At 41.1% G+C, this 21593-nt stretch overlaps 1 protein-coding gene across 1 annotated transcript; it reads right to left on the bottom strand.

The window, feature by feature from the left end:
* Positions 1 to 1659: 1659 nt before the first annotated feature.
* Positions 1660 to 4363, bottom strand: LOC139205760 (DOMON domain-containing protein FRRS1L). Its single transcript, XM_070836064.1, has 5 exons — positions 4159 to 4363; positions 3659 to 3743; positions 3279 to 3417; positions 1924 to 2170; positions 1660 to 1832 (listed from the first exon to the last, which is right to left on the bottom strand). The coding sequence occupies exons 1-5, from the start codon at positions 4361 to 4363 to the stop codon at positions 1660 to 1662; spliced, it is 849 nt and encodes a 282-aa protein (XP_070692165.1).
* Positions 4364 to 21593: the final 17230 nt, after the last annotated feature.

The raw sequence follows: 21593 nt of genomic DNA on the forward strand, positions 1-21593 counted from the left end.
TTATTCAAAAACTATTATGTCAGACTTTGGTGTACCACAGTGTCGATGTTAAAAATGGACACATGCACATACATTGTGTTATCAGAGCAATTTATCACGAGATGTGAAATGAAATCACATGAAATGTTTACATATTGTGACTTTAGTGTAATCAGGACCATAAGCAGTATTTTCTAAATACTGACATCAGCAGTATGTGACCTTTGTTATTAAAAGGACTTTTTTTTGGTTATAAAAATGGTGTGCATGGGTACCAAGACAGCAGGTCCCTTGAAACAACATTGATTGTTAAGTATATTATACAATGTTAATTTTATCCAAATCATTTTATGGCATCTGTGACCTTTTTTCTTTTAACTGCACCAAAAAAAGGTTTTTTATTTCTATTTATTAGTTTATTTGTTTTAGATTTTCAAAAATTAGATCTATATTAGATCTTAGAGTAGTCACTTAAGGTTACCCTGGAAGAGTATTTCCACCAAAATTTTAAATTGCATATAGTAGCAGGTCATGGATTCTCTCCAAATACAGACGACATGACTTCAGTGTCCTCAATGGTAGCTACAGTCATAAATAGAATTATTTTTATTCCATTAAATATAAATAATTTGTCTGTTTGACAGGTGTTTGTTCATGCACTGCAGCACCTGTATTATGCTGTCAATACTGTTTTGTTATTTCTTAAAAGGTTTATTGATAATAAACACACCAGATTGTTTCAGGCATTTTAACATTTCCATTCATTTTTAATACAGATCAAAAGGGGGAAAAATGAGTTCACGTCAAAGCAAACTGTTCTTCAGTCCACAGTTTGCACCTGTTCAGGGTGTTATTGCTTGCATAGGCAACAGTAACTCATGTAGCAGTCTCTGTCTGTCTGTCAAACACATCGCCACAGTACTGATAAACAAACCCAACAGCCACTCTGGTTGAAAAAATCTCCAAATTATTGAAATGTGAGATGAGCCAAGTGTTTGAGTGCCAAACATAAACATTAGAAAAGGGAATGAAAATCTTTTACATGGTAAATCTATACTGTAGACACTCCCTTGGAAACGGTATTTTGTGAAAGTATGAATCATTGAATAAACTTTCCCTTTTCTTCTGATTTTATGACAGATGACGTCCACATAAACATAACAGTGTAAAAGGACAGGAAGAGCGTGAGCAAGCGGCTGTGAGCTGCTTAGTTTCTTTTGTCCTCAGAAAACCTTTGTGTTTTAGCCAAGTTCAACATGAGGACTGTCTTCTCGTCACCAGTGAACAGCGGGTTATTGAAATCATTCCCAGATTTCCCAGTGCATGCAGTACTTTGAAGACTTGTGAGATTTATTTACTGGCATGTGTAGTCCTAATATGTTTTCTATTGGAAGCTATCATAAATACTGAAAATGACTGGCCTACTTATACTATAACACTACTCTTTTATCAGACCTTTTGTTTTGTACATGACACCTCTACAATATAGGTTTAATTATTTGTCAAGATCCTCTGTATGAGTTCAGAGTGATGAATATATGGTCTCTATCATGTTTAATATATCTAATACAGTGTCTCTTTGTGCAAAGTGCACACCTCAATGTGGCATCAGACAAAAATGGCAACTTTTTTTTATTGCTACGTCATCCTCTCTTCCACTCTGTGCTCCTCTGTGCTTCATTACGGCGTTCCCATGAGTAAATAGAAGGTGAGGGCTACTATGAGCAGCAAGCAGAGGGGAGAGTTGAACGTCTGGTAGGCTGTAGAGGGCATGAAGACGTCCTCGTACTTATAGATACTGATCATGTGGTCGCTGACTGGCGGACTGTCGATGTCGTGCCTTGTGATGGAACCTGAAGGGAAAGGGTAAAACAATGTAAGATGTCATGAAGGATAAAAACATCACATAAACAGCTGACTAGATGCTGAAGTCTGGTCAGTCACCTTGTATGGCCGGTCCCCATGCAAACAGGTAATACCACGACAGGTGCAAGTCCACCAGTGTCTCTTCTCTTGGGACGTATAACGGCCGTTTGAACCGGCAGGTCACTCGGTTGTTCTCAAAAATGCCCTCTTCGTCTCTCGCTGGGTTTCTCTTGATTTCTTTGGCCCACTGTCCGACATTGTAGAAGTGATGAATCCGCACACGTCCGTTATCGTCATGGACACAGCCCATGACATCGTCTCCACCCTGAGGAACAAAGAGATGAGAGACATTTATTCCAAATTTCTACGTATCCAGTTCTTGAATAAAAGGTAAGATCCTAATGCAAAATATAAATATAGTAACTGGGACGGACACAGTGCCCCAGAGTTTCCTGCTGAAAAACTGTCACACTGTGACTGCAATTACATGAGACTGGGGACATTTTTGACTTTCTCTTAACTTTTAATAAAATGGGTCATAAAGCACATCAGCGCCATGTGGAAGTTTTCTATTTTTTTTTTTTTTGCTGTAAGAACAGGCAATACAGGAAAGATAAACAACAATAAAACAAACCACAAACCGTCTTTTAATATTAATATACTGTAGTTCACCATGTTCATCACAATGGGCTCATGATAACTGGATGCCAAACAGGTACATCAAATTTCATTCTTCAGAGAAGTGTTGACATTTTGTTAGCTAAAAATTAACAGGGAATATAAAACAGCTTCGATATGATAATGTAGATACTAGACAATAAATGATGAATACTGATATAGAGCTCAGCCTTTATCAGGAGGCGCTAAACATTTGATCACATTTTTATTGTTTGTAAATGCTAATCAACAACACAGTTTGTGTCAATACTATTAATTATATGTAGTGTAAATTTAACACCTTTAACCAGTGTTTCCCAAATCTTTCGGCTTGTAATCCCCTAAAATGAAACTGTGTTTTGGATTGTTATCAACTCCAAACAGTTCAAAGTGTTTCAGAAATTATACAGAATTTCGCAAGAAAAAGGCAAAAACAACACGAACATCAGAAAAAGTCAACATAATTTTGTGTAACAGAAATTATTTAAGCCTTAAATCATCTTGTTCACTCTCATATCCATCTTTGGACCCTTGTGCCTTAAAATATTGAATATATGCTCTTCATTTATCATTACGTCTTTCTCCTCAAAAGATGCATCATTTTCAACACGTCCATGTGTTTGATTATAGATTACGGACCGGAGATTTGCAGTAACTTGGTCTGATACCACAAATAAAAGCAGGATTTGTTGTGCTGTTACATAACATGAATATGTATGTTGTGCTGACTAGAACGGAGGCAGACATTTCTTAACAAAGGTTGTGCAGCTGCTCACCATTTTCTTGTCAGAGGAGAATCCTACGGCCACCCAGCCGTCTGTGTCTGCACTCATCTCGTACTCCACATCCGTCCCGATACGACGATAACTCAGAAAGTAGTCACACGTCTCAGCATCACACCCTGGCTTACCATATCTGTACAAAAACAAACAAATACAAGCACTTACAGACAGACAGAGCTCAGGTGACAAGATGATGTTATCATGACAATATCATGATAATCTAAGAGGCAAACTAGGGAGCTTTTTATATGAAGTCCATGTTTAGCTCCAGCTTTCTGTGAGACCACAGCATGTAGCATAAAGCATCACTACAGCTGCACCAGAGCTCTGTTTTCAGACAGTGAAATCTGGCAAAAGACGGATCCTTCTCTGACCTTATGCAGCCTTTGGTTATTCCACAGTCGCTGACTTTGATCTTGGCGAAGGGATCCACTGGTGGGGCGGTGGGGAATGGATATCCTGCAAAACACAAAATCAGCACTCTGTTGGTTCCAGACAAAAACAGTTGATGCTTGTTTTCAAGACAGTCAGAAGGCCAACTAGGGGGAGGCCATCTGCACTGTGTGTGTGTGTGTGTGTGTGTGTGTGTGTGTGTGTGTGAGAGAGAGAGAGAGAGAGAGAGAGGAAGAAGAGGGAGGAAGAGGGGGTGGGCAGCTACCATGGGGGAGCTGGCCTGGGTGCTGAAGGGCCTTGCACAGTGGAGACAGGTTGGATACAAGACAAAATAAACAGCACACGTTCAATTTCTGCTCCCAGTTTCTATTTGTGTCTCTAATCTATGACCCAGTATGTTGTAAGTTTGTCTGTTGCGCACTACATGTAAACAAAACCCGCCAAAGGGAAGCTTTAGCGGCACGATGCACGAGGTCCTTACCGTCATCGGACAGGTATCTGGACTCCAGGAACTCAGAGGCGAAGGTGCTGTAGGAGTCCTTGTGAGGCTCCTGGTGTCCCGGCTCTCCGTGCTCCCCGTGGCCGGCCCGGAGTGCTCCCTCATCGGTGGGGCTCGGCGCGACCCCCCGCCATCCGATCTGCACGAGCAGCAGCAGCAGCTGCACGAGCCTCCGCGGGATCATCATGGGCAAATCACGCAAACGAAACAGCAGCGATGGAAAACGACTAAACCAACTTGCAATCAAATCGTATCCTCATTATTATTGCTTGAATGTCGGTATCTCCGCAGGTACCCATCGCAGCGTCACCAAAATCCCGTCCGCATCCTAATTGCCTGTTTGGATGTTTATTCGCAGGGATGTGGGGGGATTCAGCGCCGATGACCGTGTGATTAGGAGCCTAATCCGATCCAAAATTACCCAGATTTGCAATCCTACCATCTAATTCGGCTTCACGCCCATAATCCTTTTTGAAATCCGAATCTAGATGCTGAAAAGTGCTCATTAATCTTTACATATTTCCAGTCGAGTATTGGCCGGATGAATGGTTTCGCCCACACTCCCTCTCCTCTCCTCCTCCAGTCAATCACTGTAACACCCAATGAGGAGCCGCTACGTGCTGATATTAGGATCAATAAATTGTACATCACAGCCTATAGACGGACAGAGAGAGGTATTTCTGAATAGTCATGTTATAGTAGAGCTTCAGTAAAGTGTAGCAGTGCAATTATACATCTGTGGGGTCGCAAATACAGGATCAACAATCACTGTTTTGATTTGATGATGAGTATCTACCTTAACGAGATAAACAGGCTAAAAGAAACATGTTTTTCTTAATGACTACATATCATATTCTCTCGTCAGTCATAGTAGGGCTGCAACTAAACACACACAAGTAGTGGGCTGCTGTGTGTGTGTGTGTGTGTGTGTGTGTGTGTGCACCCATTAAGATGTCATTTATTCATTTATCTTACTTTAGAGACCTCCATAAATTATATCATAGATTATTATATCCTATTATAGATTATAGCTGGATCTCTGTATGGATCGTTTCCCCTCATGGTGGGTAAGCTTAGAAAAAACACCAGGCCTGCTCCATTCCTGCAGCACTTTCAGTTTTAGATAAATTTAGCAGGATTTCTGGATATAAGCTAAATCTTAGCAAAAGTGAAATTTTCCCTGTTAACAGGTATGCAAGAGAGTATCCACTTATAAATTTGCCATTTAAGACTTCTAATTCTGGCTTTGTTTATCTGGGTGTATATGTGGCTGATACTTTAAATAATCTTTAGCGGAAAAATTTCCTTTCTCTGCTTGCACAAATTGAACAAGATTTTGAACGTTGGTCCCTCCTACATTTGTCTGTTGCTGCCAGAATCGACACTGTTAAGATGAATATTTTTCCACGTTTCTTGTATCTGTTTCAGTGTATCCCAATCTATCTTCCTCTCTTTTTTTCGCAAAGTAGACAGTCTTATTCTGGAGTTTGTTTGGAATAAGAAGACACCCAGGTTGCGTTGTCAGATTCTACAGAGGCCCAAGTCACTGGGTGGAATGGCGCTACCTGACTTCTTGTTTTATTATTGGGCAACAAATATTAGAAATATGAACTACTGGATTCGGTATGAAGATATTGAGACCCCTCCATCATGGTTGAAAGTAGAGGCAAATTCCACTCATCCAGTAACATTGAAGGCTTTATTGCATTCACCTCTTCTCTCCTCCACCACTTGGTACACTAAAAATGTGATTGTGGCGTCTTGCCTTAAAATCTGGATCCAATTTCGGCGTCACTTTGGCCTACAAATGCTTTCTATCAGGGCACCACTTGAAGCAAATCATATCGTTCCTCCATCTTTATTAGATAGTACCTTTTCTGACTGGGCTCGGCAGGGTATAAGAACTGTGAAGGACTTATATGTAGATGCTGTTTTTGCATCCTTTCAACAACTAGTCGATAAGTTCTTACTTCCTAAAACACACTTTTTTAGATACCTTCAAGTTCGCAACTTTGTTCGCAATTCATTTCCAGATTTCCCTGCCCTTCCTGATGTTTCATCTCTTGATGTCTTTTTGGAACCTCTATTATCACTGAAAGGGGCTACAATTTATTCAAATATTCACAGCCTTTCCTTAGGCTCTTCTACTGGACTTAAGACTGTTTGGGAGACAGATTTATGAGAGACAATTTCAGATGATGTTTGGGAAAAGATCTTAAAAAGAGTACATAGGTCATATACAGTGGGGCAAAAAAGTATTTAGTCAGCCACCAATTGTGCAAGTTCTCCCACTTAAAAAGATGAGAGAGGCCTGTAATTTTCATCATAGATACACTTCAACTATGAGAGACAGAATGGGGGGAAAGAATCCAGGAAATCACATTGTAGGATTTTTAATGAATTAATTGGTAAATTCCTCGGTAAAATAAGTATTTGGTCACCTACAAACAAGCAAGATTTCTGGCTCTCACAGACCTGTAACTTCTTCTGTAAGAGGCTCCTCTGTCCTCCACTCATTACCTGTATTAATGGCACCTGTTTGAACTCGTTATCAGTATAAAAGACACCTGTCCACAACCTCAAACAGTCACACTCCAAACTCCACTATGGCCAAGACCAAAGAGCTGTCAAAGGACACCAGAAACAAAACTGTAGACCTGCACCAGGCTGGGAAGACTGAATCTGCAATAGGTAAGCAGCTTGGTGTGAAGAAATCAACTGTGGGAGCAATTATTAGGAAATGGAAGACATACAAAACCACTGATAATCTCCCTCGATCTGGGGCTCCACGCAAGATCTCACCCCGTGGGGTCAAAATGATCACAAGAACGGTGAGCAAAAATCCCAGAACCACACGGGGGGACCTAGTGAATGACCTGCAGAGAGCTGGGACCAAAGTAACAAAGGCTACCATCAGTAACACACTACGCCGCCAGGGACTCAAATCCTGCTGTGCCAGACGTGTCCCCCTGCTTAAGCCAGTACATGTCCAGGCCCGTCTGAAGTTTGCTAGAGAGCATTTGGATGATCCAGAAGAGGATTGGGAGAATGTCATATGGTCAGATGAAACCAAAATAGAACTTTTTGGTAAAAACTCAACTTGTCGTGTTTGGAGGAGAAAGAATGCTGAGTTGCATCCAAAGAACACCATACCTACAGTGAAGCATGGGGGTGGAAACATCATGCTTTGGGGCTGTTTTTCTGCAAAGGGACCAGGACGACTGATCCGTGTAAAGGAAAGAATGAATGGGGCCATGTATCGTGAGATTTTCTCATTTTGTCTCATAGTTGAGGTGTACCTATGATGAAAATTACAGGCCTCTCATCTTTTTAAGTGGGAGAACTTGCACAATTGGTGGCTGACACACACAGTTTCACCCACTGCAGGATTCTACACCGAGCTCATTACACCAAAGTACGTCTCGCAAAAATGTTTGAAACAGTGTCACCTCTGCGTGATAGATGTCAACAAAGTCCAGCAAATTATGCACATAATTTGTTTGTTGTTTGTTCTGAATTACAATAGCTATACGTTATTGAATGTATGACTGTAATTGCTGCTTTTATATGTAAAATTCAATAAACAGAATTGACAGGAAAAAAGTGAGCAAAAAAGACTAGATTTTAACAGATAAAAGGGGATTATAGTTGGTTTGAAATTAAGTTATTGTCAGTAGTCCTCCTGTGTTTAGATTCTCCCACCTGCACCTGAATGTTATCTCGCAATGCAATTTTCTGCCTGCGTTAGACATTAATTAAAGTAGTCAGCACGTGTCAAAATGACATCTAATATAGTCACATTTTTGCAATTTCATCAAATACTGATGCATAACGAACCATCTCTGGGATTATTATTCCACATGTCCACTAGTGACGGATCAGTGGGGGGCGGTGTGGGATAGTTTGTGCTTCAGGGAAAGTCTTTACCATGAATGTAGGCTATTATAAGAACAGACTGCCAGCGTGTATGAACACTAACAAACAAATCCTCTCTCCTGTTAAACAGGCACTATTTTCTGGTTTCTTGTCCTGTCATCCAGAACCTGCAACAAATGCATAAAATGGCTTTCTGATTAACAATATAAGTGGCCAAGAGGAAATGACTTTGTTTTCTTGTAAAAATGAGTTGATTATCACATAACTTTCATAGGCTATTTTAGTCTGTTACCTGTTCTGCTACATTTTCTCTCCAAACACAGAGGTTTAAATGCAACTGGTAATTGCTTTGTTTAGATTGTCACAATTTCCTACTGCATGTTCTTGCATGTCTTCTTATTTTTGTAAATTCAGCTCCGAATGTAGACACAGTTTTAAAATGCATAGATGATTGTGCAGCCTTGTATTCACTCTAGTGCATGGTATATGTGCAGCTCTGCCCATTTTGTGCACATTTTTTGATTTATGACTTTGGTTTACAATGTTCCTGTGAGTTTCTTCACAACTGCTGTAGGGACACTGCAGCACAAGTGACCCTGTGGGTGTACAGTAGACGTGATGATGTGTCTAAACTGTGATACTGTGAATGATGAATATGTATTGTTTCAACTGAACAAACTCTTCTCAAAATCATCATCTAACCAACCTCACTCACAGCCTTGATCAGTTTACTCCATCCTGTCTTTTTCAGTGGTTATACACAGTTCTGCCACTTGATGGTGATACAAAGCCACAGTTTGAAATTCATAATCAAGTCAGTTCGAGTCTCTTATTAAGTTACTATCTCTCATTTTCTCTGTTTCTGTTTTGTTGTATGTAATATTTTTGTCCGCAGTGAGTTAAAAAGATGTCGGACTAACTTTTGTCCAGATGAGGAACAAAAGAAAACTGTGGTGAGGTTAGTTTTATGTTATTCAATAAGTTGAACAGTTTATTTGGCTCAAAAACAATGTTTTGTCAATACCTTAATGCTGGCTTGGTAGTTTTAGTGAAAGTTGAGATTAAAAAAATATGTAATTTTTTTCAGGTAGTACACTTTTTAAAATTAGCTTTGATTGCTAATTAGTAGCCTGAATTATCTATTTTACCTAAATAATCTAATTTAAAAATTACAATTCAATTTTCAATAGCTTTATGTGACTCAGTAACTCCAGAATATGACAATTTATGTTTGATTTTAGTGCCTCTTCCATTCTTATAAACATTTTTATAGAAAATTCATGATTTTTCTCTAATATTCTTCATTTTATGTGATGCATGCACAGGACACACCTGTTCACATTAGATTTTTTTTTCTATTTCATATGAATAGTTTGATGGAAATTCATGATTTGTTGTCAATAGTTTCCATGCAACATGAGGCAGTGACCCTAATTTAATGCGATCATGTGATTGCAAGACTAATCCACTCCAAAATTTTCCAGATTTCAGTCTAAGATTTACCATCTAATTCAGCAACATGTCCATAATACTTTTTGAAGTGAACAAAATGTAGTCCTGACAGTTTTCTCCTGGACCAGCCCCATTTCCCCCAACATATGCAACAAAGAGCCATTCAGCTTTTCTGTTGAAAAGAGCAATCTGAGGTGGTTTGGCCACTAGAGGGATTATAAATCTCATGTGGCCTGGGAATACCTTTGGAGGAGAGAAGGACTACCTCACTTAGCCTGCAGCCACAATGACCTGCTCCCAGATAAGTGGAACAAAATGGATGGATGGATGGATGGATGGATGGGCCACATTACATGGAAGCTATTGAAAAAAAACAATATTTTTATTGAAATATTTATGTAAAATAAATCAGCAATCAAAGTAAATGTGCTACATGAAATTAACATCAATGTAATATCATTTTTTAATCATAACTTTCACTAATACTGTCAAGTCAGCATTAAGGTAACAGTAATTTATTGACTGTTCACCTGCTGCCAACACTGGGCGAAACTGAGGAACAGGAGGCCGCTGTCGTCCGGAGTGAATGTCTGTCGAACATCCAACTTCATCCAACAAACCATCTTCACCCTGGTCAGTTACAATCCCTTACATACTTGTAAGGACTTTGGTCACTTTGGTGGGCTGTGTCTAAGGAAGAACAGGTGATGAAATCCTGCTTAATTATAAATTTACTACTCAATCTCCATCTGATAGGTTACTGCTGTGCCCCTTGAAAAAATGAAAATTACAGAATTGCAAATGTCTCTGACTCATGAAGGATGACAGTGAAATTAATATATTTACACTTGATCTGTGTCCAGTCATCATCATTCTCTAATTTCGTCAATGCTTACATATTTCATGAGTCAGTGACACTCTGTGTAGACTAGTTTAATACTTTAAAAGTTTCACACTGTTTGCAAGCTCAACGTATCTTGAAATAATTTAAATTAGCATCAGAATCTCTTAATCTATTCAAATTATAATGACAGGAGAGATCCAGATTCCTACAAATAACTACAATACGCATTATTTCACTGGGACAGCGCAGATAGTAGACAACCATATTTAGTGTACTACCACACACCTTTACAACAAATAATGCAAGTTTGAACTAAAGTTCAAAACTGTCAAAAAATCCTGGGATTTTCAGATTTCCGAACAGTGTCAGCAGGTGAGTGAGGCTGAAAGACTCTGCTGTTCATGTCAAAATCCTGTAGGTGATGCTGGTGTTTCATTGTCTGAAACAACTAAAGACGTAAACAGGCAACAATGACTATTGCGGAGATTAAAGGCTGACTGACATCCATAATCACACACACACACACACACTTTGCTTTTTAAAAATCCAAAACACATTAAGCCTGATGAATGTTTGCACAAGGTTTGATAGGAAATAACACAATAATAACACGCATGAAAAATGCATGCTTTCATGTGTGTGTTCCATGTGTGCACTGATGCTTTTAAGTTAACAGTGGAGGAGAACATTTGCAGGTCTGAAAAGAATTCACTCATGCATGTCAAACATATGTTTTTGCAGCATGCGTGTGCGCTTATGTGTGCATACAAACTAGTGTGTGTGACCCCTAACCTTTCCTCGCTTTACAACATCTCTCTCTGCAGACAACCTGATCAATCTCTCCTCTTGTTCTCAATCCACCCAATTATCTCTCGTTTATCCTCCTATTATTTCCACTTCTACCCCGACCCTCTCTCTCCTCTCTCTCTCTCTCTGTCTGCCTCTCTCTCTCTCCTTCCCAATTACCATTCTGTGTAGGGGGCAGTGCTTGCTGGGTAATGAGGGACTCTGGGCGTACCAATCTTATCTTAATAGCCTTAAAGGGCCACTCATTAACGCAAACACTCACACTCTCTCTCTCACACACACTTATATCCACACGCATCTGTCCCCTCTCATCATGCCATAGAGAGGGATAGAGTGACAGAGAGAGGGAGTGAGCGAGGGACCTGATGGAAGCAGTAGAAAAGAGAGGGAGAGAGAATGAGACAGGAGTGAGGAAGGTGACTGTGGGAGAGAAGCGCTGAGGAGAGGGTGAGGCAGGCAGGGGAGGGGGGGTGGGGTCTGGTAAATGTCAGCAGTGTGTCTCCTGGGCCTGAGAGACGAGTTAGTGACAGGAGAACAATGGCCGCTGGATCCATTCAGAAACACAGCTGCTATGAGTGCATGCCTGGATCTGTCTTCTACTTAGCCATCAACCGGCACTTGTAAAGACAGAGCTTAACACCAACACACACATAAACACACACTGGTTGAAAAATGCACATCTGGTGCACATCCAGCCAGATACACAAGTTCACCTGTGGATGTTATGGGGGATCAGCAGCGATGTGGATGGCTGTCGGTCAGTAACAGCCCCTGTACACTCAAGAAGACTGGCCAATGAAAAGCCGGCAAATTCTATAATCTGTTATCCAAAAACTATTTAAAATGCTATTTAAGAGAGATGGTCCTTCATCAGGACAAATGTGGGCACCCAAATGTGTATTCTTCTCATGTATTATCATTACATTTGACTCACAGAGCTAAGCCTCAGTTTACAAAAAAATACTAAAGCACTTACCATCATTAAGAGGGTGTTTTCAGAATCCGCAAAGACTATTTTAATGCAAAATAATGTGTTAATATTTTTGTGCCATATGAAACAAGCATGGTCATGTTATTTTCAGCTACCTGGATGAGATTCACAGTCACAACTTGGGAAAGAGGTTACAAATCTTATATAATGTGTAGTGGGTGAGATATTTTTTCATTCAGATGGTTAGACGAGTCTTTAAGGATTCTGGAAATAACTTAATTGTTAAATGAGAAAAACAGAATTAAAGAGGCACGGACTCACCACATGAGTATTTGTTACCAACAAATGCACTGTATACATCTGTTTGAGCAACTTTGTTAAAAACTACAGTTTTCAGCTGTTGAAATTACTGAGCCCTTTTTAAAAAATAAAACCACTTTTTTTGTGACCCTTTCGAAAAAACGTTTCGACAAATGAGTTTAGGGCTGACTGACACGGACAGGATCAAATAAGTCACAAGGAGACACACTTATGTACTTTATTGTATTTTTTGGTCTTTTAATGGGATTTATTAACATTAAGTGAAATATAGAATAACTCTAAGTTTATTCTTTAGGTGTGCCTCCTCTTTGCTGTTATATCTCCTGTAGTTAAAAATATCTCACCTGTCCTCATTCCTTTTGTTCTGTCACTCTTTGGTAGGTCATGGCTAATACTGTATGTGTAGTAGAGCTGCAGGGGTACCATTGTATTCCCTGCAGAAATAAACCTGTAGGTTTTACCTTCTTTTGGCATCTTAACTCGATGATGATACCTCCCACCTCATTCTCTATCGGACACTGGCTAGATCACTTATCGACTCAACCCCTTTTACAACGCCAAGCTATTACCTCTGTCTCTAACTCTCTCACACACGCAGTCATAAAGCAGGTCTGTGATCTAGCTGCAGGCATCCCCACCCCCAGGGCTTCATTTAGGAGTTGTCAGAAATCACTTTGCTCACAGAGGACAGTAACCACTATCGGCATGTTCTTCTGTCTGCAGAGCTAATGCACCTCCACCCCCACCCCTCCTACCCCCACACCCATAAAGACCCACATCTCAACTGGTGTACGCTTATTACACTTATTGGGACAGTGGGCTACGAACAAAGTGGGTCTGTCTTTGTCTTATTTGCATACATGGTTTGGTTTGTGCGGTTTGTCCGTTGGGGTCTCCGTGTGTACCAAAGGCTGAAAGGTTCCATTGTGCTGATGAAATGTTTGCTTTAGAGATAAGGCGGCACAGATGAGACATCGATCAGCACTCATTAAACACCTCAAACTGTTGTGACATGCACACACACAAACACAGAGTAATACATTCACATGCACGCACTCAGCCATAGGAACACGTACAACTGACAAACACAGGAAAATGTATTTAAGCTCTGAATGTATTTGATCTCATTCAAGCCTCTCATACATCGGCCTCCTGTCATGTGAGTGGCTCTCAAAGCTTGTATTGACAGCTGACTTAAAATGCTTGTTGTCAGTAGACTTATCCATTAAGCTGTGACAGTGCTCTCTCTCCATATAGACACACCGACTGGCTGAGGCCTTAAACAGTGATTATGGTGTTGGGCAGTGGGAGCTCGGGGCTGCACCGTCATTAGCCTGGTTAATCAGAGCCTTGCTCCAGGTTAAGCTCCGCAGCCTCAAGAGACAGGCTGATGAGCTGAGAGCCGTGTCCAGCCTACAGTTCTCGGGTCTGCGCTCCAGCGGCTCCCCTGGCCCCTGCCTGCTCCAGCCAGTAATCTATAACTCTCCCCTGGAGCACTGCGCAGAGGCTCAGCCTCCTGGACAACACTGACACACGATGCATGATAATGAGACACACACAGAATGACACACTGTCACGCACACCTGTTCGCACACACCCACACTTCCCACTGATGCAGTGTTAGCAATCATCGCTGACTTTCTCTGAGTTTGCTCTGCTTGGCTTCCAAGAGGAGTGTATTCAATAGCACTCCAAAAACAAGCAAGTCCCTCTGGTCTTACCAGTTACCAGTGACCTTGACTTAATGACCAATGTGATTCAACATCTAAATGCTTAACTACCCCTGTCCGTGGAGCGCAATAATAACCAGCTCAGCAGAATGAGTATATAATGACCACAGGGACTGTTGGGTTTTCAAACAGGACCTACTCAGACACATACACACTCATACACAAGAAAATTCCCATGGGGCCGAGAGGGTCTCTGCTCAGCAGGGACCCTCTAGAGAGGTGTATCTGAGCCAGGCTTGCCATTGGCCAGCCTCCTCTATCCCAGCGTCCCCTGTGAGCTCATTAGCCCCAATCATAACCACTTCCCTATGTCTACATTACATGCTCCATCCATCGCCACCCTGCCACACACAAATTACACTCTCCATCAGGATCGGACGGATGGTGTGTGTGTCTGTGACTGCAGCATGTGTGTTTAAAGGACAAGGAAGGTCGGAGAGTCCCCAACATTTCCCAGTGGACTTTGCAGACCCTGGTAGAGCAAAGATAAGTCGTTGACGGGAGGCAGCAGAAGAGGAGACAACTGGGGGTGAAAAGTGGGTAGAAGAAGGTTAAGAAATGTGTTTCCAGGTGATGAAGCGGACGACCAGGTTTCAGTTCAGGGCCCCTGTATTTCTCTTTTGTGCTGTGTGACCCAGATGGGCGGAGAGAGAGAGAGCGAAAAAAAAGATGAATGAGGGGGATGCAGAGAGAGATAAAGAGGTTTTTCATTTAAAAAATGAGTGTATGCTGCAGACACAGGAAGGACCCCAGAGAACCACAGAATGGGATGAGACAACAAAGAGCCCCATCATCAGTTCAGTGAATAGATCTGTCTATCTATCCCTTTTATCTCCCTCCGCTCTGTTTTTTTCCACATCTCTTCCTCTCTTAATCATCCTCTCATTGTGCCATTAGCTGAACCTGTAGTCTTAATCAGAGGCTCGGCACAGACATCATCGCTATCCCCTGCCCTTCTCACACACCTACACACACGCACAAACACTAAATAAACAGGTTTTAATACGACACCAATCATGTCATCTACTCAATGAGCCCCCCCTCTTGTAGCCCACAGCCCAAGCATAACACATGGGACGCCCGTCTCTCCCGTCCATCAGTCAGCCAACACACTGCCGTTCTAAAAATATGTGTGTGTGTGCATGTTTGCGTGCCTGGCTTTTTGGTGTCAATCCCGAGGGGAGGGAGAATGATTTTAACCTGAATCACCTCCTATCCCAAATCTTCTCTGCATGAATACTGTACACACACACACATACACACACACACACACACATACACATACACACACACATTCTTATGTATGTCAGTGAGTGTGTATTGATAATGGCCATTAGCATATTTATGATCATTGCCAGCCTCTTATTGTTTGCGTGCTCCATTAATCTTCATCTGCTGCCTGCCAACTGACAGCTCAATCTAACAGGCCATCACTGGGCACTGGGCACACACACACACACACACATTAAGATTGCATAGATGTACATAAAGCATACTCGCATCAACAATTGAGGGGCATTGTCTCACACATGCAGACAACACACACACCTTCGGGCAGACAGCATGATTGACATTCACCCCTGTGAGTGTAATCACCGGAGGTTATCCTCCCCAGCTGTGTGGGGTCTGCTCGGCATCTCTCATGCAGTTGTACCCGCAGGCGAGTGCGAGTTCCCTCTGGGCCATAGGTGGGCGATGGTACCCCTTGATCAGGGTGTACCAAGCCAGCCTCTCTCTCTGCCTGCACACACACCCCACAAATACACTGCTGTCTGTATCAACCCTCCCCCCACATCATTAAAAACCCTTGCTGTGGTTGCCCTAAGCCAGTCCTAAAGTACCTGAACTACACCAAACGCACCCCTAAGGCCAGCGTCTGTAACAAAACAAATACTCCTTCTGAGGGCAAAAAGCATGAAATTCAGAAATATGCACCAGGTAAGACTGCAGCAGAAACACCCAGGGTGCTAAACTGTGCCTGGTTGTGTGTGTCTGTAATGTAATGACAGCATGTGCTTGCGTGTGCGCAAGTGAGCGCTCGTGTAATGTGCCCTCAAATGTTAATGTGTTTGTTTAAAGCCAGTATGACTGACTGACTCACAGCTGATTACTGGGTGAATGAGTACTGGAGGAGAGCCAAGTTCAACGGGAGGTCTGTTCTCCTGTTGCCTCTTCCTTTCTCTTCCTCTTTCTTTCCTCTCTTCCTCCCTCCTCCTCCCACATTAGCCTGCTGCTCCAGGAAGAGCAGCCAGGGGGGCCAGGATATCTGTGTGAGCTTATATGTGTGTGTTCAGATCAATGTTCATATGAGACAGAAAAGCAGCCACAATTAGTTGAATGAAAATAGAAATGTTAATAATCAAAAAGTTATAAATAAAAATTGATTGATTGACAACAAAACAGCTAAATGCACTTACATACATTATAATGCAATTATTATTCAAGCCAGCAGCTGTTTAGTATCTGCTGCTGCAGAGGCCCATGCCGGGACAGTCCTTTCTCTAGGCCCATGGATTTAGGATTCCATCTTAAAGCAAGCATTTGCATTTTTGTAAATAAAATACGAAAGTTAAAGGCTGACAAACCCTGTGACATATGCACACACAGTAAATGTGATTTAGGTAGAAGACACTACTTTCCAGAATTAGGCCACTGCAGGGCAATCACAATACATGTGCATAAATGAGCCTACGAGGCCAAGAGTACATAGATGACAGACTGGAGAGGGCATGTCTTTCATGAGATAACAGTTTCTAGAAGTGAGGTAAAGTCTATATAAAAATTTAAAATGAATAAGTCTGATACAGTTAGCCAATCGACCTCACCACCACCACAGTGGTCAAGATCTCTTTACCACACCAGAAGAACAGCAAGAGGACCACAAGAGGAGTTCAGTCACAAGATAAAGTGCTTAGAGACTAAACTACTTGTCTGAACACCCACATCCAACATGACATGAAGCTCATGGGTGTGTAAAGAAAGCCTTCAGGGTACATCATAGGCATGCATGGAATATCTGAGTTGCGGGTCAGAAAATGCATATGTCAGTTGCTCCATTTAGGAAATGAAAAAGGGGACTATGGGTGTGTCACTGCAACTAAAAGTGAGTAGCTATCTACAGACATTATGGGGCCCAGTTTAGATTTGGAGCAATTAGGAGACAGATTAGAGTTTACTAAATCTTGTAAACAATGAGGAGAGGCTAAATTTTCCTCTCTAGACCGCCACGAGTGATGTATTTGGGTCTAACAATACTGATAATGTGTGAAACATATATGGTCAAAAACACACCCTGAATTTGGGGACAGCTGGTCCTCCTACCTGTGTGCCATGTTGCAGAGTTGACTGTTTCAGGCAGGTATGCTTGCCCCTCCAAATGAATTTTGAGATGAGACCGTGGATCTTATCCCAGTAACTCTCGGGGGGTGAAAGGGGTAACATATTAGAATAAAAGTTTACCCTTGGTGAAATATCCATTTTTGTAATGGAAATACGCGCTTGTGGGAAAATTGGGAGAAGTGAACATTTTTTTCATGTCAGCTTCCTCTTTACTTAAGATGCCCTGGACATTTTTAATTATAATTGAGTACAGGGAGGGGAAGACATCCACAGCATTGTGAGATGGTATGGTGGGGAGGACAAGAGCAGAGGAGAGTGCTAGTGGTGATGACTTAGACCAGATTATTTCATAACCTGGCAGAGCACTGAATTCTTTGAAAGTGTCCAAGACTTGGGAAACTGAAGTTGGAGCGTTGTCTATATATGACAAACTATCATCTGCAAATTTATGCTAAGCATCTCTGGGAACTCCTTCAAGACTGTTGGAAGACCATTTCAGGTGACTACCTCTTGAAGCTCATCAAGAGAATGCCAAGAGTGTGCAAAGCAGTAATCAGAGCAAAGGGTGGCTACTTTGAAGAAACTAGAATATAAGACATGTTTTCAGTTATTTCACACTTTTTTGTTAAGTACATAATTCCACGTGTTCATTCATAGTTTTGATGCCTTCAGTGAGAATCTACAATGTAAATAGCCATGAAAATAAAGAAAACGCATTGAATGAGAAGGTGTGTCCAAACTTTTGGCCTGTACTGTACACATACTTTCACTCTCTCTCTCTCAACTTACATACACACATACACACATACTTTCCTGGTCTGCCAAAATGATAACTGGTGTTGCTTTTCCAAATTTCCAAGCTTTGATTCTAATTCATCAATTTTTGCTCAACCATTGTTAAAGGTTCTCTTTATGACATCTCAGACCAAAACAAATGTGCACCTCTATCCCACTCCACCCCTGTAGTAGCTGAGTCTGTCACTGGGCAGCGGCTCTGACTTGTTTTTTCGCCTGGTTTCACTGTGCTGTGAATTTGCTTACTGAAAGATTCACGGACCAACACTAGCGTGAACACGTGGCTGTCCTGGGCAACTAAACGCTGGACAGAGAAACTTTGATTATAGCACACAGAGTCAGTGTGACTTCATTCTGTGCTCAGGTCACTATTATTCCACTGTATTTTTACATAGAATATAGTTATTAGTATATAGTATATAGTATATAGTATATAGTGATGTTCCTAATGCACCCTTCAGTGCATACCAGAATACATGGGGGTCATCCACAGTGCTAGTATTTCTATACATAAATTTATCAAGTTCACGCCTGAAATAGTTACAATAATCATTATTCTTCAAGAGATCTTCAGGCTGGAGCTAATGGCTCAAATTGATACGGTAAATTAATGGCTTTGGACCACTGCCCTCCACCACACTGATGCCTGCTTTAGGGGATTCTGGAGGGGACAAATGCTTCACCTCAAAAGAGCCCTCTGTGGCGTAGGTGCCTTCTGATTCTGTGTTGCTCTCCATTTTTCTCTAGCCAGAGGATCATATCACTGAGCAAGTCCTGTCTAATCCGCTCCCCTCTCCCCTAAGCTTCTTGCCCACTGTTTAGCATTCATCAAAATTATGCAGTGGATGGAGTGAGGCTCACACTTAGAAATGACGTTACACTTCAAAGTCTGAAATAATATGTTACAGAGAAGCTGATGCTGAGATTTGGGAATCTAAAATAGAATGTAGAACATATATCATATCATATGATATATCATATCCCCACCCATGACTAAAAGCTAAATCCAACCAGGAGCCTCTGCGTTATGTTACAGCTGTGCCGCCAGCACTGATCGCTTCCAGTTTAGTTAATGCTTCATATCCCACCAGAAGCTACGCGGTACGTTTCAGAACGGTACGTCCCAGAAGCAGCTCGGCTCTCTGCTCCGCTAAAGATACACGCCTGGTCTATTTTTTGACAGACACCACGGCCTAGCCGCATCAAGCAGTACAGAACAGATAAGGCTGGCAGAGAGTCAGGCAAAGAAACAGCAGAGAGAGTCTAGTCAGTTTTCAAAATAAGTCATCCCATGTAGAATTTGAATCGCATATTCCACATCAGTACTATATCATTATAAGTGGCACCAGTCCAGACATCAACCAGGGTCAGATGGACGACGAGAGGTTTGATGCGGAAAAACACTTTTACTTAACTTTAGCCTGCTGTCTTAAGGCTACAACACATCAAAGTAGATAATATATACTCAAAATGCATTTTAAAAAATGACGAAGAAAGAAATGTACCCTCAATGATAGTTTTGCTCAATGAAATTTGCCCATCAGTGCTGCCAAATGTGTTACTTTTGTTGTCCATTTCTTTAGATGTCTGCTGTCAAGAATTTCCAATATGCCCAACACAGCACACAACTAGGAGGCTCATGTGAATTTTTTTTCTGACTTGTAGTTATGGTCTGAAAGGAAATGGCACACACCAAGCTAATCTGAGATGCATGCAGGGATTCAGAGGTCTGGAGGCAGGCTAAATGAGCCTAGCTTGGCGTGAATTAGTGGATGCAGATGGAGAAAGCTAACCTGGCTCTACCGAAAGTTAAAATAAGAAATCTACAAGCTCCTCATATGTTCTATTGTAGTTCTATGTTCTATTGTATTCTAGTGTTTATTTAACCTGTACATAATGAGAAATGTCAAAACGATTAACCTATGGTTTTAGGAGGAGTTATGTGCTGTAAGTAACATGTAGCATCTCATACCAGTTGTGGAGTAGATTTGTAGCGCTACCAGGCTGTCTTACACTGTGAGAGTGTACAAACATCCCATGGTGGTGCCATAATAACTGTGATGTACTCTGAAACCCTTTGGTTAATAAACCAGATGTTCTGGTTGTAAACAAGATCAGCAGTAAAGTACCTGGAGTTGGGGTGTGGAAGAATGACAACCAGGTACCATGTAAAAGTATCGATTAATATTCACAGAGCAGGAAATGTGAGTGTGAGAAGTCTTAGTTTAAATTAGACACTGGAAGAACACTATTGCTTTGCAGAAACTTTGATGACTATTTAATCTTATCAATAAGTGTATAAGAACACAGTGTGCAACCACTCTTTTGTTTTCCTCAGCGTTATCTTGTGCTGTTTCTTATCTGACTGCACTCCATCAATGCTGCTGCATTTTTCCTCATAACTTTACTTCTGAAACAGGACTCCTCACATTTTATGGACAAACCTACAGTGAATTAGATGACGCCTGATATATGCAATCTATAGACTAATTTATCTTTAAGCTACAAGATGTTTTAAACCACAACACGAGCGAGTCGTAATGCTTCTCTTTCCCGAGCCATAAAGCTATTTTTATAGAGGCTATCTATAATATTCCACTATCACAGATTATAGAAGTTTTATTGTGATCTCCCACAGAGAGAAGAGTTTTATGTAGCTTTAGTAAATCATTCCTTTCCTCTGTGATATCTGCTCCTAAGACTGTTTGCCTGTATGGGTATAAGAGTGGTGCAGTGTTAACATTTATGGGGTGTAAGCTAATATATTTGAATAGTTTATGGAAGCAGTAAAAAATGAAACACATAATTTGCTAACATGTACCATGTAAAACAGCTCTTAAAGATGAGCTGTGAATACAAATGCAGATTTTCTATTGTTTAAGCATATTCTATCATTCATGACCAGGAAGGCTCTTTCTCCTCGCTACATTCGTCCAGTAAAACTCCTCCTGTCTCTTGTGCATGTGAAAATATTTATTTCAAATATAGCAAGATGGAAGGCTGTTTTATATCGCACTGATGCGTCTTCTAACATCGCAGAAAACTGAAGAATATATAATTTTACAGGTCCAGATTCTTTTTTTCTTGGATGCTCTTCTTGTTGGATTGGTCAGTGATTAAAACACTTTTTAATGCATCCAAGAGAAATGCCATTTTTGTATCTTTATTTGAGAAAAAAGGTTTAAAGGACACACAATCATACATCTACCTGCAGTGTACATACAGATTGTGGGACCTTAAAATTTGCACTACTGCTGCACAACAACTCATATTGTAGATATAGATATTGTTATTTTGATTCGTATTTAGTCAAGTGACTTTC

Source organism: Pempheris klunzingeri, chromosome 8 (genome assembly GCF_042242105.1).
Source record: "Pempheris klunzingeri isolate RE-2024b chromosome 8, fPemKlu1.hap1, whole genome shotgun sequence".
In the NCBI taxonomy this organism is placed as follows: domain Eukaryota; kingdom Metazoa; phylum Chordata; class Actinopteri; order Acropomatiformes; family Pempheridae; genus Pempheris; species Pempheris klunzingeri.

Bases quoted from the DNA above. Each gene is read 5' to 3' on its own strand.
- LOC139205760 (XM_070836064.1), bottom strand. From the start codon at position 4,363: ATGATGATCCCGCGGAGGCTCGTGCAGCTGCTGCTGCTGCTCGTGCAG. The intron at 3,418-3,658 runs GTCAGAGAAGGA...GTTTTTGTACAG, and splicing joins ATAACCAAAGGCTGCATAAG to ATATGGTAAGCCAGGGTGTG. The intron at 2,171-3,278 runs GTGAGCAGCTGC...TTTGTTCCTCAG, and splicing joins TCTCCTCTGACAAGAAAATG to GGTGGAGACGATGTCATGGG.